At 38.1% G+C, this 24,172-nt stretch overlaps 1 protein-coding gene across 1 annotated transcript in view; it reads left to right on the top strand.

The window, feature by feature from the left end:
- CCDC150 (coiled-coil domain containing 150) overlaps nt 1-23,623 on the top strand; it is an 87,063-nt gene extending 63,440 nt beyond the window's left edge. The window contains exons 17-27 of the mRNA XM_056111966.1: nt 249-377; nt 2,344-2,513; nt 3,716-3,809; nt 5,799-5,968; nt 8,815-8,941; nt 13,099-13,293; nt 13,699-13,767; nt 13,850-14,011; nt 14,761-14,847; nt 22,955-23,074; nt 23,531-23,623. Coding sequence (XP_055967941.1) covers nt 249-377; nt 2,344-2,513; nt 3,716-3,809; nt 5,799-5,968; nt 8,815-8,941; nt 13,099-13,293; nt 13,699-13,767; nt 13,850-14,011; nt 14,761-14,847; nt 22,955-23,074; nt 23,531-23,623 — 1,416 coding nt within the window. The remainder of the gene's footprint in view (nt 1-248; nt 378-2,343; nt 2,514-3,715; nt 3,810-5,798; nt 5,969-8,814; nt 8,942-13,098; nt 13,294-13,698; nt 13,768-13,849; nt 14,012-14,760; nt 14,848-22,954; nt 23,075-23,530) is intronic.
- Nucleotides 23,624-24,172: the final 549 nt, after the last annotated feature.

Below are 24,172 nucleotides of genomic sequence, written 5' to 3' on the forward strand. Positions count from 1 at the left end.
TATAATAGTGGATAAGCATATTTAATTAAATACTATAAATCTGGTTTCTATGTCAGAATATGTTATGTGTGCGCATATGTGTGCAGTGTGCCGAGGATTAATCCCAGGCCCTCATGTATGGGGGATGTGAATTCTACAACTGATAAGTCCCTGCTCCCTAAGTTTGGGTTGTAAATTTTCATCTTATTTTAATTGCTTACTTTAGGATCTTTCAGAAAAGTCATTTATCTCTTTTTTCCCCCTCTAAGGTGAAATCTATTCTCGAGAAGAATGAGGAGGAGCTCTTAAATGCAGTGAAGTATCGTGAAGCAGCCCTGAAAGAGAGCCAGAAGTTGAAAGGGGATCTTGAAGCTGTGGAAAACAGGGAGAACCAGAAGGCAAGGCTTTACAACTCCGAAGTTCTCTTCTGCATCTGAGCACTTAGGAAATCCTTCTCAGAACATATTCTTTCTTTGTTAGCTTTGTATAACACTTTCCTTGTTAGCACACTCAGGCCTGAAACAACCTGACCTGGCCCAGTCCTTACCACTGCTATCCCTGCAGCCCCATTCCACTCCAGCAACATTGCACTGTCAGTTGTTTGTAAGCTTCTGGGGAAAGCCATGATATGATATAGAAGATCACAAAATGTTTTAGTACACAGTAAATTGTGATTATATTTCCAAATTACGCCATGAAAGTAAAGTGTAAAGATGTGTAAGGATGGGTATATTATTCATTCTCAAAGGACATTTCTCCTTCTGTGATTTTTATTTTATAATTCTGAATCTCTGCCTTTGTCCTACTTCTCAGTATTTTCTATTGTGTTTGTTTATGGGAAGTGGTGATTGCAGTCTAATTAGAATTTTTGCTAGCCTTAGCTTCACTGGACAATAAGACAAAAGATGTCCCTTCCTTATATAACTATGTAATGCTTCTATGGAGTTATCTTTGCATCAAATCTAACCCTATGAATAATTAGCAAAATATGAGGAGTTATAATAAAGGAATTAAATATTTTAGGGGGTTAGGAGGCTTATTTAAAAAAACACAACCAATTATTTCTGTGAAAGTTAAGTTCTACTGTGTTTTATTGTTTACATCTGCCCATTATGCTGTTATCTCCCACTCCTTACTTGAATATCTTTAGAAATATATTTGCATTTTGTTACAAAATGATGATAGTGCCCAGTTTGGCTGACTGATTTGTAAGTTTAAGAGTAAATAAAAGAAATATACATTTTTGTCTCTTAAAAAAGGTAAAAGATCATGGGACCAGTGAAATACTACAGTGGGTAAGGTGCTTGTCTTGCATATGACCAACCCAGGTTCAATCTCAACACCTCACTGGACCCCTGAGTGCAGAATCAGGATTGCTCCTGGGCACCACTGGGTATGATCACCAAAAAAAAGCCCCAGTTTTTTTTTATTAAAATAATTAAAAATCTTTACAACATTTCTCTTTAAAACATTTAACTCCAGTGTTTTAAAGTTTCTTTTAAAAGTCTTATTTGCAGCTGGAGAAATAACAAGGGGTTCAGGCTCATGCCTTCAATGTGCCTGAGAGAGGTTGTATATTGTTACTAGGTGATCCTCTAAACACTATCAGGTGTGACCCTTGAACACCAATGGGTACAACCTCCAAGTACTGCCCCAGGGTGCTAATGGCTGCATGTCCTTGGGCCCTGTTGACTGAGAGTCACTGGAAGAGAGCTCCAGGCCATCAGAACACCACTTGCAAGGCCCACCACCACCACCAATACCAAGTCTTGTTTCTAGCCTTAGCTGGTAATGTTAGCCTGCTGCTTTTATTAAGTGATCTAACACTGCTATATGTCACATTAAATCCTAAAAGCTACTTAACAGCATGTGATCATTGGGAACCATGGTCACATCCTACATTTCTTGACAGTAGATGCTAGACTTTCTTTAGGAAAGATGTGAGTTACTTTCAGCAGCCTTTACTTATTTTTAATGATAATTTTTCTTCAAATAATTCTAATAGGTGTCTCGTCTGCCCATCATAAACTAGCAAGCAGGGCCTGGCATGCCCGCCTGGGGCCACCTCTAGATCCAAGACGTTGTTGATCTTGATGAATCTCCAATTAGTGTTCATGAATGGCAGTTACTAGGGAGCACTGTGATGAAGTTCTCCATAGGATCCACTGAATATGAGACCTAAATTCCCTTTTCTCACAATGGAGGGCTAACTTCCTATAACAATTAAAATATATTTTAATTAATCCTCTGAGCATTCCTGGTAGGTTTTACTCCTGTGCCTTCTGAGGAGTAAGAAGGACTCAGCAATAGCAGCAGTGGAATTACCACAGAGGATTAAACCTGTCTCATTTCATTTTCCGGTAGGTGGGAAATTTTCAGCGACAACTGGCAGAGGCTAAAGAGGACAATTGCAAAGTCACAATCATGTTGGAGAATGTGCTGGCTTCTCACAGCAAGATGCAAGGCGCTCTTGAAAAAGTACAAATAGAGCTTGGGCGGAGGGATTCAGAGATTGCAGGCCTTAGGAAAGAAAGGTACTGGAGATTATTTTTCTGTCTTCGTGCCTGTATTTTTCTGCTGTATTTACTAAGGAGCATTGTGCAATGAAATTGATAAAATGGTAAAGAACTAGCAAGTTAGAAAAAAAAATCTGGAATTATAAACAAAATTTCAAATTTTTTTTTATGTTGTAGTGATGTGCAGGTGCATGTTTTCTAGGAAGCCATATGATATATTGTTATTTTATCCTTGCTGCTTTCTATACCATTTAAACCTGTTCCTGTTTCTGTAGAATATAGTAACTATTGTGATCATTGCTACTGAGCACCTAATTCAGTTTGAATCAGTATCCATTTACTAGAATCTTGTTTCAAGATGACTAGTTAAATACTTATTTGGATGTTTCAAAAAGTATCCATTTTAGGTTAAGAGAAAAAGGTTGAGTTAAATAAGGCAGATAAAATATACCACAGGTATATATTGACTATTAGCTCTGGAGCCAATGGCCACCAATTAGGAAGAACAAATCAGTTTTATTGTCTTCATTATGGTTGTCTTTATTTTTCATGTACTGTAATTTGCTTTGTCCTTAAGAGAGGGCCAAGGTTATGACTAAAGTGGTAGAAAGTGTATTTGTATTTGTGAGAACCCTTAATTTTAATCCCCTCAGCATAATTGTATATAGCCTGAAAGCTGCAATAATACTGTAACCAAAAAAGTCAAAAGAATGATGTTAATAATGGTTTACCCTTCACAATAAAATTATAGATAGCCAGAATTTATGTTTAGAAGCCAGAAATCTGAATAGCAAATTGATCTGTATAGAGGCAATAAAATTTTTAGGTTGTATATTTAACTATTATAAGACTACCAGTCCATAAATTAGTCATTAGCTTAATAGTAAAAAATATTAAGCCTAATCAAATAATAAATGAGACAGATTATTAACCCTATGAGTTTAGTTTTTTAAACTGACTGAGGTTACTGTCATCTACCAACTGATGTTCTCAGCTCCTGTATATACTATTTGAAGTTTGGTGGTTTTTTTTTTGTTTGTTTGTTTTGGAACCACACTTAGTGGTGCTTTGGAGATCATGAAATGTCAGGGATTGAACCCAGGACTCCTATATTTACTCGAACCTTATAAACTATCTCCCCAGACCCCTGTTTGAACTTCTTGAACCAAGAATACTGTAAACTCCCAGTGGTATCATTCCTGTGCTTTTTTATTTTGTAGGGCTATAAACCAGCAGAGGGTGCAGAAGTTAGAAGCAGAAGTGGACCAGTGGCAGGCCAGAATGCTTGTGGTGGATTCCCAGCACAATAATGAGGTAAGGACCTCATCTTTATAAGATAAAGCTGGTGTCTTGTTTTTATGTGGAGTTTTCTCCCTATCATTAACTGCATATATGGAGTTCAGCAAGCAGATAAATTCCCTTTTCATTCATGTGTGAGTTTTTTTTTTCTTTTTTTGGTCACACCCGGCGATGTACAGGGGTTACTCCTGGCTCTGCACTCAGGAGTTACTCCTGGCGGTGCTCAGGGGACCATATGGGATGCTGGAAATTGAACCTGGGTCGGCCACGTGCAAGGAAAATGCCCTACCCGCTTTGCTATCTCTCTATCTCTCCAGCCCTTCATGACAATGGAATAATTAGAAATAGGTAATAGTAATAGTAATAGTTTTATCATCATTTATTGGTAAGACAGGATTGCAGTTAAGTCCGATTCACTTGTGATACGTTCTGAGGTATGTACACACACACACACACACACACACACACACACACACACACACACACACACCCCTTTATACCACTGTTTCCTAAAGTGCTCAAGGTGGTAAATAACCTCCCTGGGGATATTATTAGAAGACACTTTCTGTTTGTTCACTTCAAGGATTTTTAGGGGGCCATTGAGTAATTCTGTTTTCTGGAAAGAGGGTGGTAGGTCAAGTAACTTTGTGAACCTCTCATCTATACAAATGCCTATATTTAAAATACACATGAATATTCTGTGTAAGAAGCTTTCACTAAAAGAATGTATAACGAATGGTTTATCAGTTCATATTTCTTTAAGGAGAGAAGTTATAGTTTCAGCAAAGGGAATTTAATTTAAAAATAAGGATCAGTTGGGGCTGGAGAAATAGTATAGGGGTTATTTCTTTTGCCTTCCAATGTGGAAAACCTTAGTCTGATATCTGGTACCACATATAGTCCCCAAGTATCAATTGGGTCACTGCTGAGCACATAGTGAGCTAGAAATAGTTCCTGAACACTGATAAGTGAGGTCCCCAAACCTCCAATTAATTAAAATATAAATTAAAATTAAAATAAATTGATTTCATTTCCAAAGCTCTGTAGTTACTAATAGCGAGCACATACTCTTCCACAGCCTTATTTATAAGAGTCACTTAAGCATTGTCTGTTTTAAGTTCTTATATGTGCTGCATATATGTGATATATATGATGTATACTATATATATGCATTTATATATATTTATATTTTTAAACTATTTGTATATTATGCCTTCCAGTAATAGAATCATTGAACAATAACAAAAAAACCAGAATGATAGTACAGTGGGTAGGATGCTTGCTATGCATCCAGCAGACCTGGGTGTGATCCCTGACACCACAAATGGTCCCCTGAGCCCTGCCAGGAATGATTCCTGAGGGCAGAATCAAAAGTAAGCCCTGAGAACCCCTGAGTGTGGCCAAATGTGTATACATAAAAATATATATGGCTAAATATTTATACATTGTATACACATATATAAGTGGCGAAATATGCATATATGTATATGCACATGCACACATACATATATATCTATATGTGACACACACGTGTGCACACACACGTGTACATATATTTCACTCTGATTAAATTACATTTTTACAGCCTAGAGGACACCTTGGACCAACATGGTATTTACTCAAGATCTCACCTTAGTCTCTTCCCATTTCTTTCCTTATCAATATATAAGTTCCTTTCCTCCCCTGTCAGCCAGACATACAGGTGGATGAGGCAGACATGGCCTTTGTTAGCAGTAGTTCTCAGTTATTTTTTCATTAAAGAGTCAGCATATCCATTAACCTTACCTCATTGCATCTTACAAAGTGTGTGTGTGTGTGTGTGTGTGTGTGTGTGTGTGTGTGCGCGTGCGCGTGTGTGCATAAATATTTTTAAAGGCATCTCATATCTTAGGCTCTATTTTTCCCTAATTATTGCTTTAATGGCTTTTAAGGATACACAGTGTAAGGAATTCTGCTGTATAGTATTATGCATCTGTTAACAGTGGGATTTAAAATCTCTTTCAGATGGAGCCTCTACAGAATGCTCTAGAGGTAGCTAGAGAAGATAACCGGAAATTGGCTCTGAGCCTTGAGCAGGCTCTACAGACTAATAATAATCTTCAAGTAAAGCTTGATCATGTTCAAGAGAAATTGGAAAACAAAGAGCTTGAGCGACAGAATTTGGAAGCCTTCAAGTAAGGGCAATTTAAGTCACAGTAAATTTAGGAAAGAGCCTCTGGAAGAGTATCCTAGCTCATTCACATAAATCAGTCAAATCCTTTTCTCACACTTTGAACTAGTATTCCCAGGAGAGTCATTTTAGGAATGAGGTGGACCTGAGTCCCAGCATGTACTAAATGACTCTGAAATATTTACTTGAATGTATAAATATAAATCTCTAGGATAGAATCCAAAATTATTTAACTGAAAAAGAATTAGTACAACATGACCCGATTCTTTAAAAAAAAGGAAATCAATATAGAACAAGCGATTTAAGCTAAGTATCAAGTAAAAATAATATTAAACACCAATTATAATTGTATTTCATGATGGAATGTTAAGGTAAAAGGTAAAGGCCCTCCCGTTGTTCATCGATTTGCTCGAGCGGCCCCAGTAACATCTCCATTGGAGACTTTGTTGTTACTGTGTTTGGCATATCGAATACGTCGCGGGGAGCTTGCCAGGCTCTACCGTGTGGGCGAGATACTCTCGGTAGCTTGCCGGGCTCTCCGAGAGGGGCGGAGGAATCGAACTCGGGTCAGCCATGTTGGCTGCGTGCAAGGTAAACGCCCTACCGCTGTGCTATCGCTCTAACCCAGAATGCTGGAATGTTAAATATAATAAATTAACATATATAACATAAATAGAAGAATAAGTTTTATTTACAAAGACTAAATATATCTAAAAAAAAAGTTAGTGTTGAAGTTTAAAATTCTCTAAACAGAATAGTTAATGAGAAAAGAAAAACCCTTGAAAAGAATCATACTCTCCTACATATTTTCTTTTATGGAAGTCCTTTGAGTGCTTCTTGGAGGCAATGAATTCTTTTAACCATTGTTTGTGTAAAAAATTCTTTTTTCATCCTTCCAATCTAACTTATAACCAAATTAGGTAAAGTATTCTTTGTTGGAAGTCTTTTTTTATTCAGCATTTTATATACATTCTCATACCGCAGCTTTCTGGCTTGTAGCTTTTCTATAGAGAAATATGTTGATAGTCTTGTAGGAGTTTTCTTATTTGTGACACTGCTTATCTTTTACTGCTTTTAGAATTTTTCTCTTTGATTTTTCCTATCTTAGTTGTAATGTGTTTGGGTGTGCATATGTTTTGGTTTATTTGGGGAGAAATTCGTGAAGTGTATCCTGGATTCTTAAGCCCTTTTCAGTTTTAGGCAGGCCATAGGCATCCTTGCTAACTGGTTATCCCTTGGGAGATCTGAAGGGTGCCTTCTTTCTGCAGGGCTGTGGCCTGCATGGTAGCTGCCAGATGTGGACTGGGAAGGGGAGGGATCTGTTTATTTGCCAGGAGTAAATGTTCTTGAGAATTGTGCCCATTTACTTTGACTAATTTGCTAGGGATGGGTTCAGCTCTCCCCAGAAATTTTCCTTCTAGTCTGTTGCCTGGAGAGATTTCATATGGTGTCTCTCTGCCCTGTTATCTGCTATGTTGTGAGACGACATCAATCAGGCCCCTTCCTTATGTGGTAAGTATAGGATCTTAGGATGGGGGTGCCAGATGTTTGTTGCAATTCCACTCCCAGGGTAAGTTCCACACCTTAGAAAACATTCCCACTCACAGCTCAGTGGTGCAGTTTCTTTTTTTGGTAGGGTGGTTTCTATTTTGATGGGCATACCTGTACACATCCATCGAGGTACTTACTTTTGTCTCATTGTATAAATTTTCATTGGAGCTTGTTTCATTTCAGTTTTTCTGTATATTTTCCTTGTTTACAGAAAAATATAAGCTCATTCTCACTGTTTGGTCATCTTGGTCCAGTACTTTACTCCAGTTATCTTATTTATGTCAAGAATTTTTAAAATGTAGACTGTTTTTAGGAAAGAATACTCACATCTTTCTGCCAAGTCTTTTTGGTCAACATCTTAAAGTATCTTTTAAAATAATAATTTGGGGCTGACAAGATAGTGCAGGGGGTAAGGTGCTTGCCTTGCTCTAACTAACCCTGATTCAATCCCCAGCTCTGCATATCCTCATCCCTGAGCACTGCCAGAAATGCTACCTTCCAAAAAAAAAAGAATGATTTGGAAAAGGAATAATAATGGGACATTCAGGGGCAATTCAGGAATATGATGACTCCATCTAAACCATTGTTTTCAGTTTTGGCTAGAGATAAATATAGATCAGACCCATCAAGTTCAGGTCAAGCCATCTTAGTTCTTCTTAAATTGCCACCTCATCTTAAACTGCATCTAGGTAAATTGGATTTAGTATTGACAGTCCTGACTAGAGAGATCATATAGAGTGAAGTTGTTTGCCTTGCATGTGGCCAAACCTGGTTTAATCACCAGTATCACATGATCCTCTCAGCAGAGAGCCAAGAGCAATCCCCAAGTAGTATTACCAAGTATTGTCCAATCCCATTCCCCAAGTATTGTCCAGCCCCGTTCCCCCTCCCCACAAGAAATATTGACATTGCATGAAAATCTATACCTAAGGAAAATGTAATATGTACATAGATCTTAATGAATATGGTGTGGTAAAGAAGAAGAAACATTTTAGCTAAAGTTTTGCTAAAGCAGAGGAAGGCATTTTCCATACTTTATGTTCTAATGAAATGTTGCTAGCTCACAAATTGTATCGGTTTAAGAATGAATGAACTAGTTTCATATTTTTGGTTCACAGTCAATATTGAATAATTATTTTTCACTACTATAGATAAATAAGCTCCAGACAAAGGTGGTTCACCTGTTGACTGATCTGCTTGCTTGTAAAACATGTACCTTCCCTGTTTTACATTCCCTGCCGTATCTTTTTTATCTTCTGATATGATAAGTCATGTTTAGACATATCTTCTTCAAAACAGAGAACGGATAACTGAGGAATCCAAGATGGAAGCAGAATTACATGCTCAACGCATAGAAGTTCTGAGAAAGCAGTTTCAAACTGAGAGAGAAACTATAAAGAAAGCAACACAACGGGAAGTGTCTGAGGTACAGTGTCAATGGACAAAATCGTTTCTAGGTGAATATGCCTTTTAGGGAGTAAGATTAGCCAGCTAAGGAATGTCAGAATGCCAGCAGTTGTTCTTTGACTCATCTAATCCCCTTTTGACAAGCAATCCAAATACGACTGTATCATTTGTAAATCAACACCCAAGAAGGCAATCTCTGATCCACAGTTCTCTGCACATTGAAGGAATGTCATAATGAGTGCTTTCTCCTCACAGAATAAGTGAGTGGGCTATAGAAGGATAAGGAGACTGACATCTGAATAACAGCAAATCTTCCGTCTCTTCAATTCACTTAGCTAGCGTCCATCATGTGCTTCTCCCAAGACACAGCTTCTTCTGAGAGGCACACATAAAAACAATAAATAATATAATCAGTGCGATGTCTTTAATAACCTGCACTTAATGTGGTCTTGGTCTTTACTCTTTACATCAGACATATATAAAGAAGACAGTTTTGAGGGTCTTTTTGGGTAGCTAGAGGCTATGTACAATTTTAAAAGAATTATAAGTAACAGAAAGTTCTAGAACTGGTTTGGTCTCGGTGTGGAAAGGGGAAGCATAATGAAATTCTATGGTTAAAACTGGCAAAGCTGACAGGATTGGAACTTTTTTTGGTAAGAACATGAAAAAATGAAAAAAGGTTTTGCTTTCCATCAGTTGGCGATACTAGGAAATATAGGTAAAGGTAAAGGCCCTCCCGTTGATCGTCGATTTGCTCGAGCGGGCCCAGTAACGTCTCCATTGGAGACTTTGTTGTTACTGTGTCTGGCATATCGAATACTCTCGGTAGCTTGCCGGGCTCTCCGAGAGGGGCTAGGAAATATATGAGAGATGTATTAGTTTTAGGATAGTGCCAACTGGTAGAGGCACTTGGCAACTAGAATGTTAAATATGCGCTCTTAGGTCAAAGTAGAGTGCTGTAGGTTTCTAGAAAAGGTGTGTTATCATATAAGCACTATTTTATTCTATTTGGGCATAGGGAATTTGAGCCTTACCCAGTGTTGCTCAGGGAAGCTATGGACCTAACCAGGGTCAGCTGCATGCAAGACAAATGCCTTTACCTTCTGAACTATTTGTCTGGTCTCTAAAAGGATGTAATATGTAATGTATTATGACAGCAATATAAAGAAGTTAAGAATCAAGAGACATGGAGACTCAAGAAAACAAGAACTTTAGAGCAATGGTTTTCAACCAAGAGGACTGACCTGCAGCTCTAAAATGTTTGAAAACCACTGCTTTAGTTGGACTTTTTTTTTCTCTTTTTTGCTTTTTGGGTCATACCCGGCAATGCACAGGGGTCACTCCTGGCTCTGCACTCAGGAATTACCCCTGGCGGTGCTCAGGGGACCATATGGGATGCTGGGAATCGAACCCGGTTCAGCTGCGTGCAAGGCAAATGCCCTACCCGCTGTGCTATCGCTCCAGCCCCATTAGTTGGACATTTTGAAAAATCATTGGGCATCAAATGTCTTCCTGAGCAAAAAATAAGGAAAACTGCAATAATTCCAAGACCGTTGAGGGTTGCCTGTCTGTGTTTTGATAAATTTGGCACATTTAATAATCTCAGTTTATGCACCATTCACAAAAACAATTCAATTTTTTAAATTGCTTCACACTATAAAAAGAAAATTTGTGGGGAAAAAAAGTTACTCTGAAATTAAAATTATGTTTTAATCAGAGATAGTTACTCAGAATGCTTATTATGTTCAATCTTTTTTGAAAGGTTCAACAAAGTTTGTGAATTTATGAGAACAGAACAATGAGCTATTAGCAATGGTGTAGTAAGCAATGGTATAGAACTGAGAACTGCCTGAGTCCCACCTCTTCCTTTTATTAACTGTGTCCCAACTCTTCCTTTTATTAACTGTGTCCCAACTCTTCCTTTTATTAACAGTATGTTAATTTACATTCTGTGCAAATCACTGCCAAATCAGTGTACTTGGTCATAAATGAAAATCATTACAACTTTTTCAGATTTGAAAATTACATTGGAAAATATATGCAGATAGTAATTATCAGTATCTGATCATATTTAAATATAAAGTGAGTAAAAATTGTTACAGCTTAATGAGTTTTAGATGATTGAAGTAATAGAATATCAAACAAGCTAGCTGAATGGTAATAAAAAAACATGATAAGAAGTAGGATCTGAAGGAATATGCCAGTATCAAGAGGTAATTGTTACCGTAAAACCACCTTCCTGATAGAAAGGGGAACACCAAGTGGAGGGTGTTTGGAGGATCCTCCCAGGAGGGGAGATGCAGGTTGAAAGTAGACTGGACTGAACATGTTCGCCACTCAATGCCTCTTTGGCTGATCACAGCGCCCAGGAGGAGAGAGAGAACAGGGGGGAATGCCCTGCCACAGTGGCAGGGGGGGATGGGGGGATGGGAGGATGGGGGGGGAGGGATATTATCCTGGTGGTGGAAAATGGGCACTGGTGGAGGGATGGGTATTTGATCGGGGTATGACCGAGATCCAAGCACAAAAATTTGTAAATCTACAACTGTACCTCATGTCGTTTCACTAATAAAAAAGAAAAAAAAAACCACCTTCCTATCTTCTCTCTTCTTGGGTGCCTTTTCATAAAATCCAGGTGTACTCATTTAAGAGTACAATATAAAAAGAATGACTAAATTACTTAAGTAGGGTGGGAAACATCTTGCCTGTGAACCATGAAAGGACCATGGACTCATGTGATCTTGTCCTAGTACATAATGAGACGGATTCTTACACTTCTCATTGGTTGCTCATGATCTGTCTGCCTATATTGTATGGCTGGTAAATGATGTTATAAATATCTAAATGACCTTTGGCAGAAAAGAGTTTCCCCATCCCTGATTTAATTAAAGACTATGCTATTTTTCCACTAGACAAATTTACTAAAAAATTAAAATACTTGTAGTCAAAATCTGGCAAGTATTTATACAATAATAAACTACCATTTATTTTTCTATTTTCCAGACATTAAGTTTCAAGTGACATAAAGGAAAATATTAATTCATGGTAATATTCAGTGAATCATTACAGTGTGCCAGATTCTACATTCTTTTTCTGCTTTATCTTATTTAGCTCTTACATGACTACTAAGCACACACTTTTCCAATGAAGACTCTGAGGTGTAGGAAAGTTGATTAGTCCATATCTCTTGATTAGTAAGTGATACAGCTGAGATTTGACTTAGGTATGTAGACATAATCATGCTCTTAATAAATCAAATGCTGATTTACATTCATACTCTTCACTTAAGATTTTGTTCTTTAAAATCATTTAATCTATTTGGTCCTCCCTTCTCTATCTGAGCTGCCTTTTCCCCCAGCGTGTGCAGCTGGCTTCCAAGCCATGGAGTAAACCTCCTGGTATTTATCTCGGCTATTCTTGGGTGTTAGTCTCCTATTTTGTTACTTTATGTTCCCCAGATGAATGCAGTCTTTCTATGTCTGTCCCTCTCTTTCTGACTCATTTTGCTTAGCATGATACTTTCCATGTAGTACCACTTGTATATAAATTTCATGACTTCATCTTTTCTAACAGCTACATAGTACTCCACTGTGTACCTCATGGTGTTTCACTAATAAAAGTCTAAATTAAAAAAAATCATTTAATCTATTACTCTACAAACCTGTTTTATCAGATATCCATATTTACTCCTCTTCCCATTTTAAAAGATCCAGGGGCCATAGATGATAGATAGCAAAGGGTTTAAGGTGTTTTCCCTGCACATTGACAACTCCAGTTTGATCCCTAGCACATATGGTCCCTTAAGCATGATACTCATGCTAGGTCAGCTGGGATGACCTGGGTATTTCCTGGTGGGATATAGCCAGTGGGCTCCTACATTGAATCACTGGCCTGATTGGTCAAGAATCACCAGGTTGGCCTCACGGGCCTCCTGGGGATAACTTCAGGGCTCCCTCACCAAAAAAAATGTTTAAAAAAGTATTTTAAAGTAAAAAGTATAAACAATAGATACAAGATTCATCATGAATGAATTTTTTACTACTTGGATAGTAAAAAATTAAGTATCAACTATATGCCATAGAGTCCAAACTATAGATTTAAAATTAAAGCATAAACTAATTTTTTACTACTTGGACAGTAAAAAAATGGTATTTTTCTTTTTTTTTATGTTCAAAGATAAAGAAAGCCCTTGACGAAGCCAATTTGAGGTCCGTGGAGGTGTCTCGGACTAACCGAGAGCTGCGGCAGAAACTTACAGAGCAGGAAAAGATACTGAACAGTAACAAGGAGAAAATAAAGAATCAGAAGGCCCAGATTAAGCTCCACTTGTCCTCTAAGGCGAATAACGTACAGAACGTAGAGAGGATGAAGGTTGTATGAGCAAATCCAAAGTCTTGCCATCCTTAGTATGTGCCGACAGCCTGGGCAGGGAAGGCAGTATTCTGGAACATCCTCAAAAGCACTAGCAGAACCCAGAGATTTTTGGGGGAATTACAAATGAGAAGTGGGCAGATTGCCTTGGGTGGTGTGTGTTGGAGGCAGAGTGGGGATATTTTATTCCAGCAGAGATTCTTCTAGGAAGTGTTTGGTTTCTCTGCGACAAACAAGGGCCTGTTCTGGCTCACTCTAGGTCACCGGACTGGCCCTGTCAGTGAGTGTATAAGGAAAGCCCACTGTAGGTCTTGAATTTATTTTTTTTCCTGTCATCCTTTAGTCAAAAAGAGCAAATCATTTTTTCCACTGATTTCCCTTTGTTATTTCCACATTTATTTTCAGCAAATAGAAGCAGAATTGAGGCAAATGGAGCTAATTAAGGAACAGTATCAGAAAAAAAACTATGAACAGGTAGATGATTTTCACACATAATTTTTTACATAGAATTTCAAACATAAAATCAAGTTCAGCAATTCTCTCTTTGTCTTGCCAGTCATTGAGTATCCAGAAATTTGTATGTGAAATGACAAATCTGCAGAAAGAAATGCAACTGTTGGCCAGGAGTCAATATGATACCTCGGCCCGGAATAAACACCAGGAACTGCTGCTAGAGTCAGAGCGAAAAATAAGGCAAGAACTAGAGAATCGGTGCCAGGTAAACAGTTTCTGCTTAAGATTCATTTTATAAGCACTGGCATGTCATAACCCTGACTAACACCTAGATTTTCTAGGGAATAAAATATTAAAAATATGTAAGGTTCTTCATCTTAGTCCTTATAATCAGTCTTTCAAAAGCCTGTTGATTTGAGTATGGTGCATTACCCACTTTCAACTTTTAATAAAATATGAAACTCATTTTTGAAAAATAGCCATATCTCATACGATCTGGATTTTATGGTCTTTCAGAGACTATGCTCATTACTTCTTCTCTGCAGCACAGATATAACTGTTGCTATTGGAGGAGCATTATCAACTACAAAATTATTTGATAAATGCTTTTATATGTCTCTGAAAATGTATCTCAAGAGTTCATCAAGGCCTTACCTTTCAACAGATTGTTCAATTCTGAAAAGCGAAGTTAATCACTTTTTTAAAGGAAAATTCATAAGTTAGAATCTTTAAGTTATGAATATTTTATTAAGTTAATGAAGGTATCAAGTTTTTATTTTGTATTTTCATAGCTACTAAAGTTAGAAAGTAACCAATACTTTAATAAATTAATTATTTATTAAAGTATAGTCATTGTAACCAATATACCTTAATAAATTATTTAATAAATAATTGATAATAAATAAATGATAAATATTTATCATTATTTTGATACCCATTTATTCTAATATTGAAACACATTTTGTTCTTTGGGTACATTGGAAGTTTTAAAAAATCCTTGTATTATGTTTTTAGGAATTAGAAGAAACCATCAGACACTTGAGAAAATCTAAAGAGGTAACTGACAATAAACTGAAAGAAGCCAGTGTGGAATCAGAACAGGTAAGCCAGAGCCATGGGTATAATGATTTAGACAAACTTAAAGACACCTTGGAAATCCCCACCCCACAAGATACTTATATCTGGGGGGGAAAATGAACATGGTGAGAACATACAAAGGGTAGTAGAAAACCTTAAGGGTACTAGCTGTTTGGTTAAGTGAAGTACCCCAGCCTCTGCTCTTCATGTACCTATTGAATAGTGATGTGTTTACTCTCCTCACTGTCTCTATCAACTTCATCTGGGTAACAATAAGTAACAAAATAAGAGACTAACACCCAAGAACAGCTGTGATAAATACCAGGTTGTTCACTCCATGGCTTCGAAGCCAGCCGCACACTCTAGGGGTAAAGGCAGCTCAGATAGAGAAGGGAGCACCAAATAAAGGGTGCTGGGAAGATCCACCCAGGATGGGAGATGCATGCTGAAAGTAGACTATAGACCGAACATGATTGCCACCCAATGCCTCTTCTGCAAACCACAGCACCCAAAAGGAGAGAGAGAACAAAAGGGAGTGCCCTGCCACAGAGGTAGGGTGGGACTCATACCAAGACATATTAAAATGTCAAGATAAGCGAGAGAAAACAACATATTCTGTCCACTGTCCTCCCATTGTTCATTGATTTGCTTGAGCGGGCCCAGTAACATCTCCATTGTGAGACTTCTTGTTACTGTGTTTGGCATATTGAATACTCTCGGTAGCTTGCCAGGCTTTCCAAGAGGGGCGGAGGAATCGAACCTGGCTTGGCCAGGCTGGCTGTGCGCAAGGCAAAAGCCCTACCGCTGTGCTATCGCTCCAGCCCAACATATTCTATATATAAGGAAAACTAAAATTTCTGGCAAAAACTTTGCAGACTTGAAGCACTGTAACAAAGTGTGTGCAATCCCTGAGCATCAAAAAAAGACAAAAAAAATAAGAAATGGGTAGATAAAGTATATCTGGAGAAGACATACAGTTGGCCAACAAGAACATGAAAAGATGTCATCTCTTTTTCATAGGAAACTGTGAAATCAATGCAAATCAAAACAGAGAATACTTTACTACAGCTATAAGAACTCTTTTTTCTCAAACAACCAAAAGTGAGAGGTTGTAGAGTGAAAACAGCCTCTCTGTACTCTGGATGGAGAGCGTAAGTTGGAAATCTCTCAAAACAAGTTCAGAATTCCTTGTGATCCAGTTATCCCACTTCTGGGTATTTAATATAACATTACGGATTTGTACTTGTATATGCATATATTCATAACTCATTTTTATCGCAGCATCCATTTCAGATAATCCAACTGCCCACTGAGAAAGATGTGAGATATACATATAATGGAATGCTATTCCGCTATAAAAACCAAAGATGACAAATCCTGCATTTTAGAGCAATAGGAATGGATCTAAAAAGCACATGTTTAGTGAAAAAGTTTGATGAAGAATGAAACATTGCATGATTTCACCTGTATATGGTACAGAAACAAAACTTTCACAATAAACTATTGGAAATGGGGAAAATGGGATGGTAAATTAGATAAACGAAAGGTTGTGAACATAACTTAGTGTATGAAGATGTTGATTTATAGTGATGAATAACTGAAACTTGCATAATGAAGTAATGAGACAACCTAGAAGGGTCTCCTTAATTGAAAGCATAAAGACTAACAAAAATTTCAAGAGCCAATATTGGAAACAGAGAAGCATCTAGTGACTTGGATTAACAAACATAAATGTGGGCTCTGGGTTAGCTCAATGGTAGTATAGAAGCAGCGTTATAAGCCTGAGGCTGGGAGTTCAATCCCTGGTACCACCCACATGCAACAAACATAATCCCAACAGTACAGCAACCAAGAGTGTAAGACTCCTAGTGATCTCAACAGTATCAGTGAAAGGGAGTGGAATGAAGACCAGAAACAGCATATCCCTCTCAGCAGCAAAATCATCGTGACCAAAGGAAACAATTCATATCTGATATTGAAAGAAAAGATCTTCTAGTTGTTTTTTTTATTAAAGACTAGGGTTAGACTTCTATCACTTCACTTGTATCACTTGTCATCCCGTTGCTCATCTGTTTGCTTGAGCAGGCACCAGTAATGTCTCCATTCGTCCCTGTCAAGTGTTAGTGTAGCCCAGTGGCATCTGTGCACTCCAGGAACATGAAGAGCCTCAAATCGTTCGTTCAGAGTCTTGACAAAGAAGTCTGACCATCTTGTAGGTGGGCGGCCAGGAGTTCTTTTGATGTTCCATGGAATCCAGTCTGTAACAGCTCTAGTCCAGCAGCCATCTCCAAATTGCATTATGTGTCTGGCCCATCTGATTTTTGACACCTTGGCAAACGAGACAGCAACCCTGATTCATGATCATTGATGGAGGATGGAACTCCAGATTCCTTCTCTCACTTGAGTGAAACATGATACTCCAAGCATAACTCTTTCAATTCCTCTTTGATTCCTCTTGGGAGACCCAAGTAGTGTTCTATTCTGTTTTCGTAGGTTAGACTACAATTATTAACTAACTACTAGGTTTAGGTGGTTTCAAAAATTCAAAAATCATTATACAATGGAAAATTAAGAGGTGGGTCTGAATACTGATGTGAGGGAACTTTAAAGTTTTGGGGAAATTCTGGAGGTAAATTATTTATCAAAGGAAAGTCTTCAATAGGAATGAAAAGTCCTAGTCTGGAAAGAGTGGCTAAAAGCACATTCATCCAACAGAGAAATGAGCTCAGCGTCAGATTTCAAGGCCTTTAAGGACAGAAAAAATAGTCTTGCTCAAGGGCAATGTTTCAATATATGGATTAAAATCCTTTGTGATGTTACATAATGAAAACCCCAAGGTCTGGTGCCTATCAATAAGCAAAAGTTGCTTGTTTGCTCCAAGAGTAATATGAAATCACAAATTAACCAGTTCTTTCTGAATTGCTGCAATAATCAAATGAAGAACTGAAGAAGTATGTACCTTTCAAGATTTTACAGTTTATTAATATTCCCAGACATCTTCCTTTTATTGGTGATCTTAATGCTACTTAATGCCAAAGTAGCATTTATCTCTCTAAACACCACTTTGATTCAACCACTGGATTAAGGTATTGGATTATAGCATGTAGTCTATTAGGAATGATAGTTTATTGAATTTTATAGCATTTAGGAGTTGAATTTAAGGTCTGTTGGAAGAAACACATTTGTGACAGTATTGGAAGACCTGCTTAGACTTGTGGTGTCACCAAGGATTGTACCCAAAGACACTCAAGAAATTTGTCCATGACTTCAGGGATTTTTCATGGATAAGAGATGGCAAAAATCACAGCTGTGGTCAAGAAAACAAGCAACCTTACTAGGAAATGAGGGTGACAGCGAGGAGCTGCCAGAGGAATCGACTAATAAGGAGTTGGAACTGAAACTTAGATTCACAATACTGAGAAATTTTCATTAACAGAAGAATCATCATGCACTTTCTGCTTACAGGAAAAATCTGTGATTAAAAAAAAGAAAACAAACCACCCTGGACATTTTTCTGGGGAAAAAAAGTGACACATCATGAAGAGTTTCACTCCAGTCTTAAGATACTGTTATCATAGGCGATAGCAGCTCCAGCTGCACTGAAATCATTGCCCCTGAAGACCTTCCAGTGGGATGAGATATGGAAGAGTAAATATTTTTATCTTAATCCGGTAGGCCAAGGATAATTGTGGGGGGGTAGGGGCGATGTGAGCTTTTATCTAGGGGCTCAACTTGGAAGCTGGCTTGTTACTTAAGCAACAAAAGTGAAAAGTTGTAGGTGAAGACAGCCTCTGTGTACTGTGGGTGAAGAGCACACATTCTGGACTATGAGCTACCCTTGTGTATCTTTGAAACAGAAAAATGCTTACAGAACAATAAGATATTTTTGTATAGCTATATGATATACTTGTGTTTTAGGTATTATAAAAAGATAATTATAGGGCTGGAGAGATAGCTCAAAGGGATGAAGCATGTGTAAGTTCAATCTTCAGCCCCTCCATCAACACCCCAAGCACTGCTGAGGTGCCCCTAATAAAAAGAACTTGAGGCACCAGATAGTTCAGTGGGTAGGACATTTGCCTTCAAGCTGAGCCCAGTTCAATCCCTGGCACCACATTTGGTTCCCTGAGTACCATCAAGAGTGACCAAAAAGCACAGAGATGGGTAAACCCTGATTACAATCGTGTATTGCTGCAAAACTAAACCATACCAACAAGTGAGCCAGAGAGATAACAGGCAGAGTGCATGCTTTGCATGTAGGAGGCCCGGGTTCAACCCCTGGCATCACGTGGACCCCTGAGCATCAGCAGAGAGTGCCTGTGAGCACCACTGAATGTGCCCCAAATCCAAAAGTAGTTTGAAATATAAAAAAGCATGCAGGGGCTCGGACCACTTAGCATTGAACTGTCTGGTCCAGGTGACAGAGAATTTCCCCAGACACACCCTGACCACCATTTGGGAGCCCCCTGCAAAAGTTTAGTTTCCAAAGTGAAAACAGAATAAGTCAAGATTGATTTATTATTGAAAAACTTTTAAAAAAATATTGCCAAGTGTAAAGTCCCTACTAGCATACAAAACTCATATCTGGACCAGAAATTCCTAAGCTTATTTGACTCCCCCCTCCCCCTTGTCAGAAGTAGTATATCACTCAGTAGCATTCTTATGGAAATCTACTACCTTTAAGTAAAGTTTCCCCCAGGATGCCATGTTCCCACATTGGGAAACACTATCTTAACTTTCTCATTCATTGGCTCCTATTGTCTCCAATTCTTCAAACTTTATGCATTTAACTGCCCTACATAAGTTTGACTTTTTCTGTCTTATAACATTACTGTACATTTTCTGTTCCTATATGTTAGAAACATACCACTGAGCTATATTCGTTGCTCATAGAAGAAATAATATTTTTATTAAAAGCAATCTTCAGAATCAATGTGAATCCCTATCAGCCTTCTAATTACATTTTTTTTTCAGAAGTAGAAAAAATCCTAAAATTTGTCTACAAAGACACATGACTCTGAATATCCAGAACTATATTGGGAAAGAACAAAGCTAAAGAAGCCACACTCCCTGATCTCATACTATATTGCAAAGTTATCATAGTTATATGGCATTGGCATAAAAGTAGACACAAAGATCAATGGAACAGAAATCCCAGAAATAATTTCATACTTATATGAGCAATTTCTAACAAAGGAGCCAGGGACACACACTGGGGAACTCTTCTGTAAATGGTTCTGACAGCCACATGTAAAGGAATGAAACTGAGCCACTATTTTTTACCAAATATAAAAATTCAAAATGGGGGTTCAGACTTGAATTTAAAAAATAAAACTACGTCAAACTAAAATAAATGCACAACAAAATGAATAGAAATTTAGCAAATCTTATGCTAAATAAGGGGCAAATATAAAAAAATATAAAGAGTGGGAAATGGGCACTGGTGGAGGGATGGGTATTTGATCATTGTATAATTGAAACCCAAGTACAAAAATGTGTAAGTCTGCAACTGTACCTCATGATATCTCACCAATCCAATTGAAAAATGGGTGAACAGTCTGAACAGGCATTTTTCAGTCTAGATTTGAGAAGATGTTTAGCATATCATTGATCATCAGGGAAGTAGAAGTAGAAATCAAAACCACAATGAAATCAATACTGTTATAATAATCAAAAGAAAATAAATGAATGTTGGCAAGGATGTGAAAAAAGGGATTCCCTGGTGCACTCAGAATGTAAATTATGCATTCGCTATAGAAAATAGTATGCATGGTTCAAAAAATGTTTTAAATAGAAATTCCATATAATCCAATCAATTTCACTTTGGGGTCACTGTCACTGTCACTGTCCTCCCAATGTTCATCGATTTGCTCGAGCGGACCCAGTAATGTCTCCATTGTGAGACTTGTTACTGTGTTTGGCATATTGAATACTTCACAGGTAACTGGCCAGGCTTTGCCATGAGGATGAGATACCTCAGTAGCTTCCCAGGCTCTCCGGAGGGGCAAAGGAATCGAACCTGGGTTGGCCGGGTCAGCTGCTTGCAAGGCAAATGCCCTACCCGCTGTGCTATAGCTATTTGAAAAAAATTGCTTGAGAAGTGTGATAAACCCCCATGTTCTTTGCAGAATTACTTGTAATAATAAAGATAAGCAAAATAAAGAAACAACATCTCTATCGGTGGATAATGAATAAAGTGCAACCATAAATGTACATGCCACATATACATGGTGGAATATATTCAACCATTAAAAAAGAATAAAATCTTGATATTGAAACAATCTTAATGAAAATTGAGATTATCAGACAGACAAGTACCATATGATTTTGCTTAGAAGTGGTATCTAAAAAAAAAGTCACAGAGAACAGATTTATAATTGTTAGAGGTAGGAGCTTTGCAGGTAGACAGAGTAGGATAGAAGGCATCAAAATGTATAAACTTCCAGCTATAAATGAATGGCATGGTCATCTTTAGTCTGTATTGTCACTGTCACTGTCCTCCTGTTGTTCATCGATTTGCTTGAGCGGGCCCAGTAACATCTCCATTGGAGACTTTGTTGTTACTGTGTTTGGCATATCGAATACGTCACGGGTAGCTTGCCAGGGTCTGCCGTGATAGTCTGTATTATATTATATATTTGAAAGTTGCTAAGAGTAGATTGTAAGAGTCCTCATCAGAAGAAAAAAAATTGTTACTGTATGGTGCTAGATTTATTTCTGATCATTTTGGAGTACTGAATCATTTTGAGAAGAATTAAATCACCAGTTAAACTGTAAACGAATGTAATGTTATTGTATATGATGCATAACCATTGAAAAATGATTCTGTGGCTGGAGAATGTTCAGTGGGCTGGTGCCATGCTTTGTTAAGCAAGAGACTCCAGTTCAGACCATCCAGAACCATGCAGTTCAAAACAAACAAGAAAATGAGAATATTCCGGACCAAATGATAGATATTAGAGTGGTGAGGTTCTGGTTAAAGCTAAGACCCAAGTACATAAACTTGAGAAAACCAGGGCCTGAGCAATAGTACAGTAGGTAGGGTGTTTGCCTTTCATGTAACCTGCCCTAGTTTGATTCCTGCCACCCCATATGGTTTCCTGAGTCCTCCAGGAGTGATATCTGAGAGCAGAGCCAGGAGTAGGGCCTGAGCATAGCCAGGTATGACCAAAGAACAAATAAACCAGAAAACCATGTATATATGGATTTTAGTGCTTCAACATCAACTAGTGGAAGTGAAAAAATGTTTATTCTGACTGTATCACTGTATCACTGTCCTCTCGTTGTTCATTGATTTGCTTGAGCGGGCCCAGTAACATCTCCATTATGAGACTTGTTGTTACTGTGTTTGGCATATCGAATATGTCACAGGGAGCTTGCCAGGCCTTGCTGTCCAGGTGAGATACTATCGGTAGCTTGCCAGGCTCTCTGAGAGGGGCGGAGGAATTGAACCCGGGTCTGCCGGGCCGACTGCATGCAAGGCAAATGACCTACCGCTGTGCTATTGCTCCAGTTTGCTCTGACAATAAGTAAAATAGACCCTTATAATTTTTAAAAAGTCTTTCTTTTTGGATCACACCTGGCGATGCTTAGGGGTTACTCTTGGCTCTGCACTCAGAAATTACTCCTGGTGGTGCTTGGCAGAATGTACGGGATACCAGGGATTGAACTCCTGTTGGCCATGTGCAAGCCCAAAACCCTCTCTGCTGTACTGTAGCTCTGGCTCTAATTTTTGAAATGTTTTATGTTCTAATATCTTTTAAAATAGACTTTCTGAATGTATATAAAAATCGTACATTTTTAGAGCTATAAAGGATCTTTGAAAGCATTCATCAAACAAGCCTACACCTCTTTCTCCAATTTAAGATTCTTAAACTTCAGATTATTACTGTGATGATGCATTCAATTGGTCATGTGGGTTTTTAACATTAGGTAAAATGATGGCCAAGTGGGTGTTTGGCTTAGTGACAGAACACAGCACTTTGCATCTGTAAGGCCCTGGGTTTGAGTCCCAGCCCTACCCCTCCCCTCCCTGCTGCCCCCAAACACACAGACATACAAACCACTAATACACAAAAACTTATAGTTCTCTTGTAACTTGTGGTGATAGCATTTTATTTTACATGTTCAGATAACAGCTAATCTAGAAGAAGCCCATCGCTGGTTTAAGCACAAGTTCGATGGCCTACAATTTGAACTGACGAAAAACCGGTTGCAGAGACTTCCCCGGGAAGACAGGAGGCAGGAAGAGGTAGAGTTTTAAACGTGTTTTGAATTTGTTCCTTCTCAGACTTCTTCTTACAAAAATTTGCTTGTCATTCAGCTACTTTCTTTGTTACTCTTTATATGCAATTACTTTTAAGAAGCCAGGGAGTTGTATTATTTTCTTAAAAGTTCTACCTTTCCCAGATTGTCTAGAATAGTACCTTTTTGTCTGTGTGTGTGATGAATAAATTTTATTCACCGAAACATTCAGTATTCACATTCTGCAATTAGTTTTGAATGGTGTTGTGTTGTTTTGTTTTTGTTTTTGGGCCATGCCTGGCTGTGCTCAGGGCTTACACCTGGCTCTGAGCTCAGGGACCGCTCCTGGCAGAGCTCAGAGGTCCGCAGGGAATGCCGAGGATCAGAGCTAGATGGGCCACGTGCAAGTGCATTACCTGCTGTGCTATCTCTCAGAACCCACATTATGTTTTCTTTCCAATAGGAGCGTGGTAAAAGAAACATCGTGCCTGGCCAGTCTATTCTACATAGATGGGAAAATAAACAGAATTTTAGACCTATGCCTAAGAAATCTTAGACAGGCCCAGTCACCCTGAACTAGAGAGACAGTGACATCATTGACAGAGCTTCTTCATTTAGCTGCACCACCATGACTCCTGGAGCCCAGGGTCTAGGCAAGCCTGTTTCCAGACTCATCAGAACTTGAAGTCTTTGATGTGAGCTGAAGATTTGGGACCTGAGTTTATCCTTTTATGAACTCTTTGATATCAATACAGACCTACCCCTCTTTTTCTCCCTTTCCCCATTTTCCACCCAATAAATGTATATTAATTTGTTGTATAAGAAAAAGACGTTGCATGACACTAATTTTCCTAAATACATCTTATCTAGAAACATTTCTTGAAGTTTTAGATGATAAGGTTAGTAATTACATACTTTGTTTTAATGAAATATTCTACCATAACATTCAGAAGATAATACATGAAAGTATACTCAGAAAATGGCTGAAAAAAAACCCTTTCACTACTATGTAAGTTTATATACCTTTCTATGCTGTACCATTACATGGACATCTTTAAAAATATCTCAGTTCTTCGGCTGGAGAGATAGTACAAGGATTAAGATG

Source organism: Sorex fumeus, unplaced genomic scaffold (assembly GCF_029834395.1).
Source record: "Sorex fumeus unplaced genomic scaffold, SorFum_2.1 ptg000014l, whole genome shotgun sequence".
NCBI classification, from domain to species: domain Eukaryota; kingdom Metazoa; phylum Chordata; class Mammalia; order Eulipotyphla; family Soricidae; genus Sorex; species Sorex fumeus.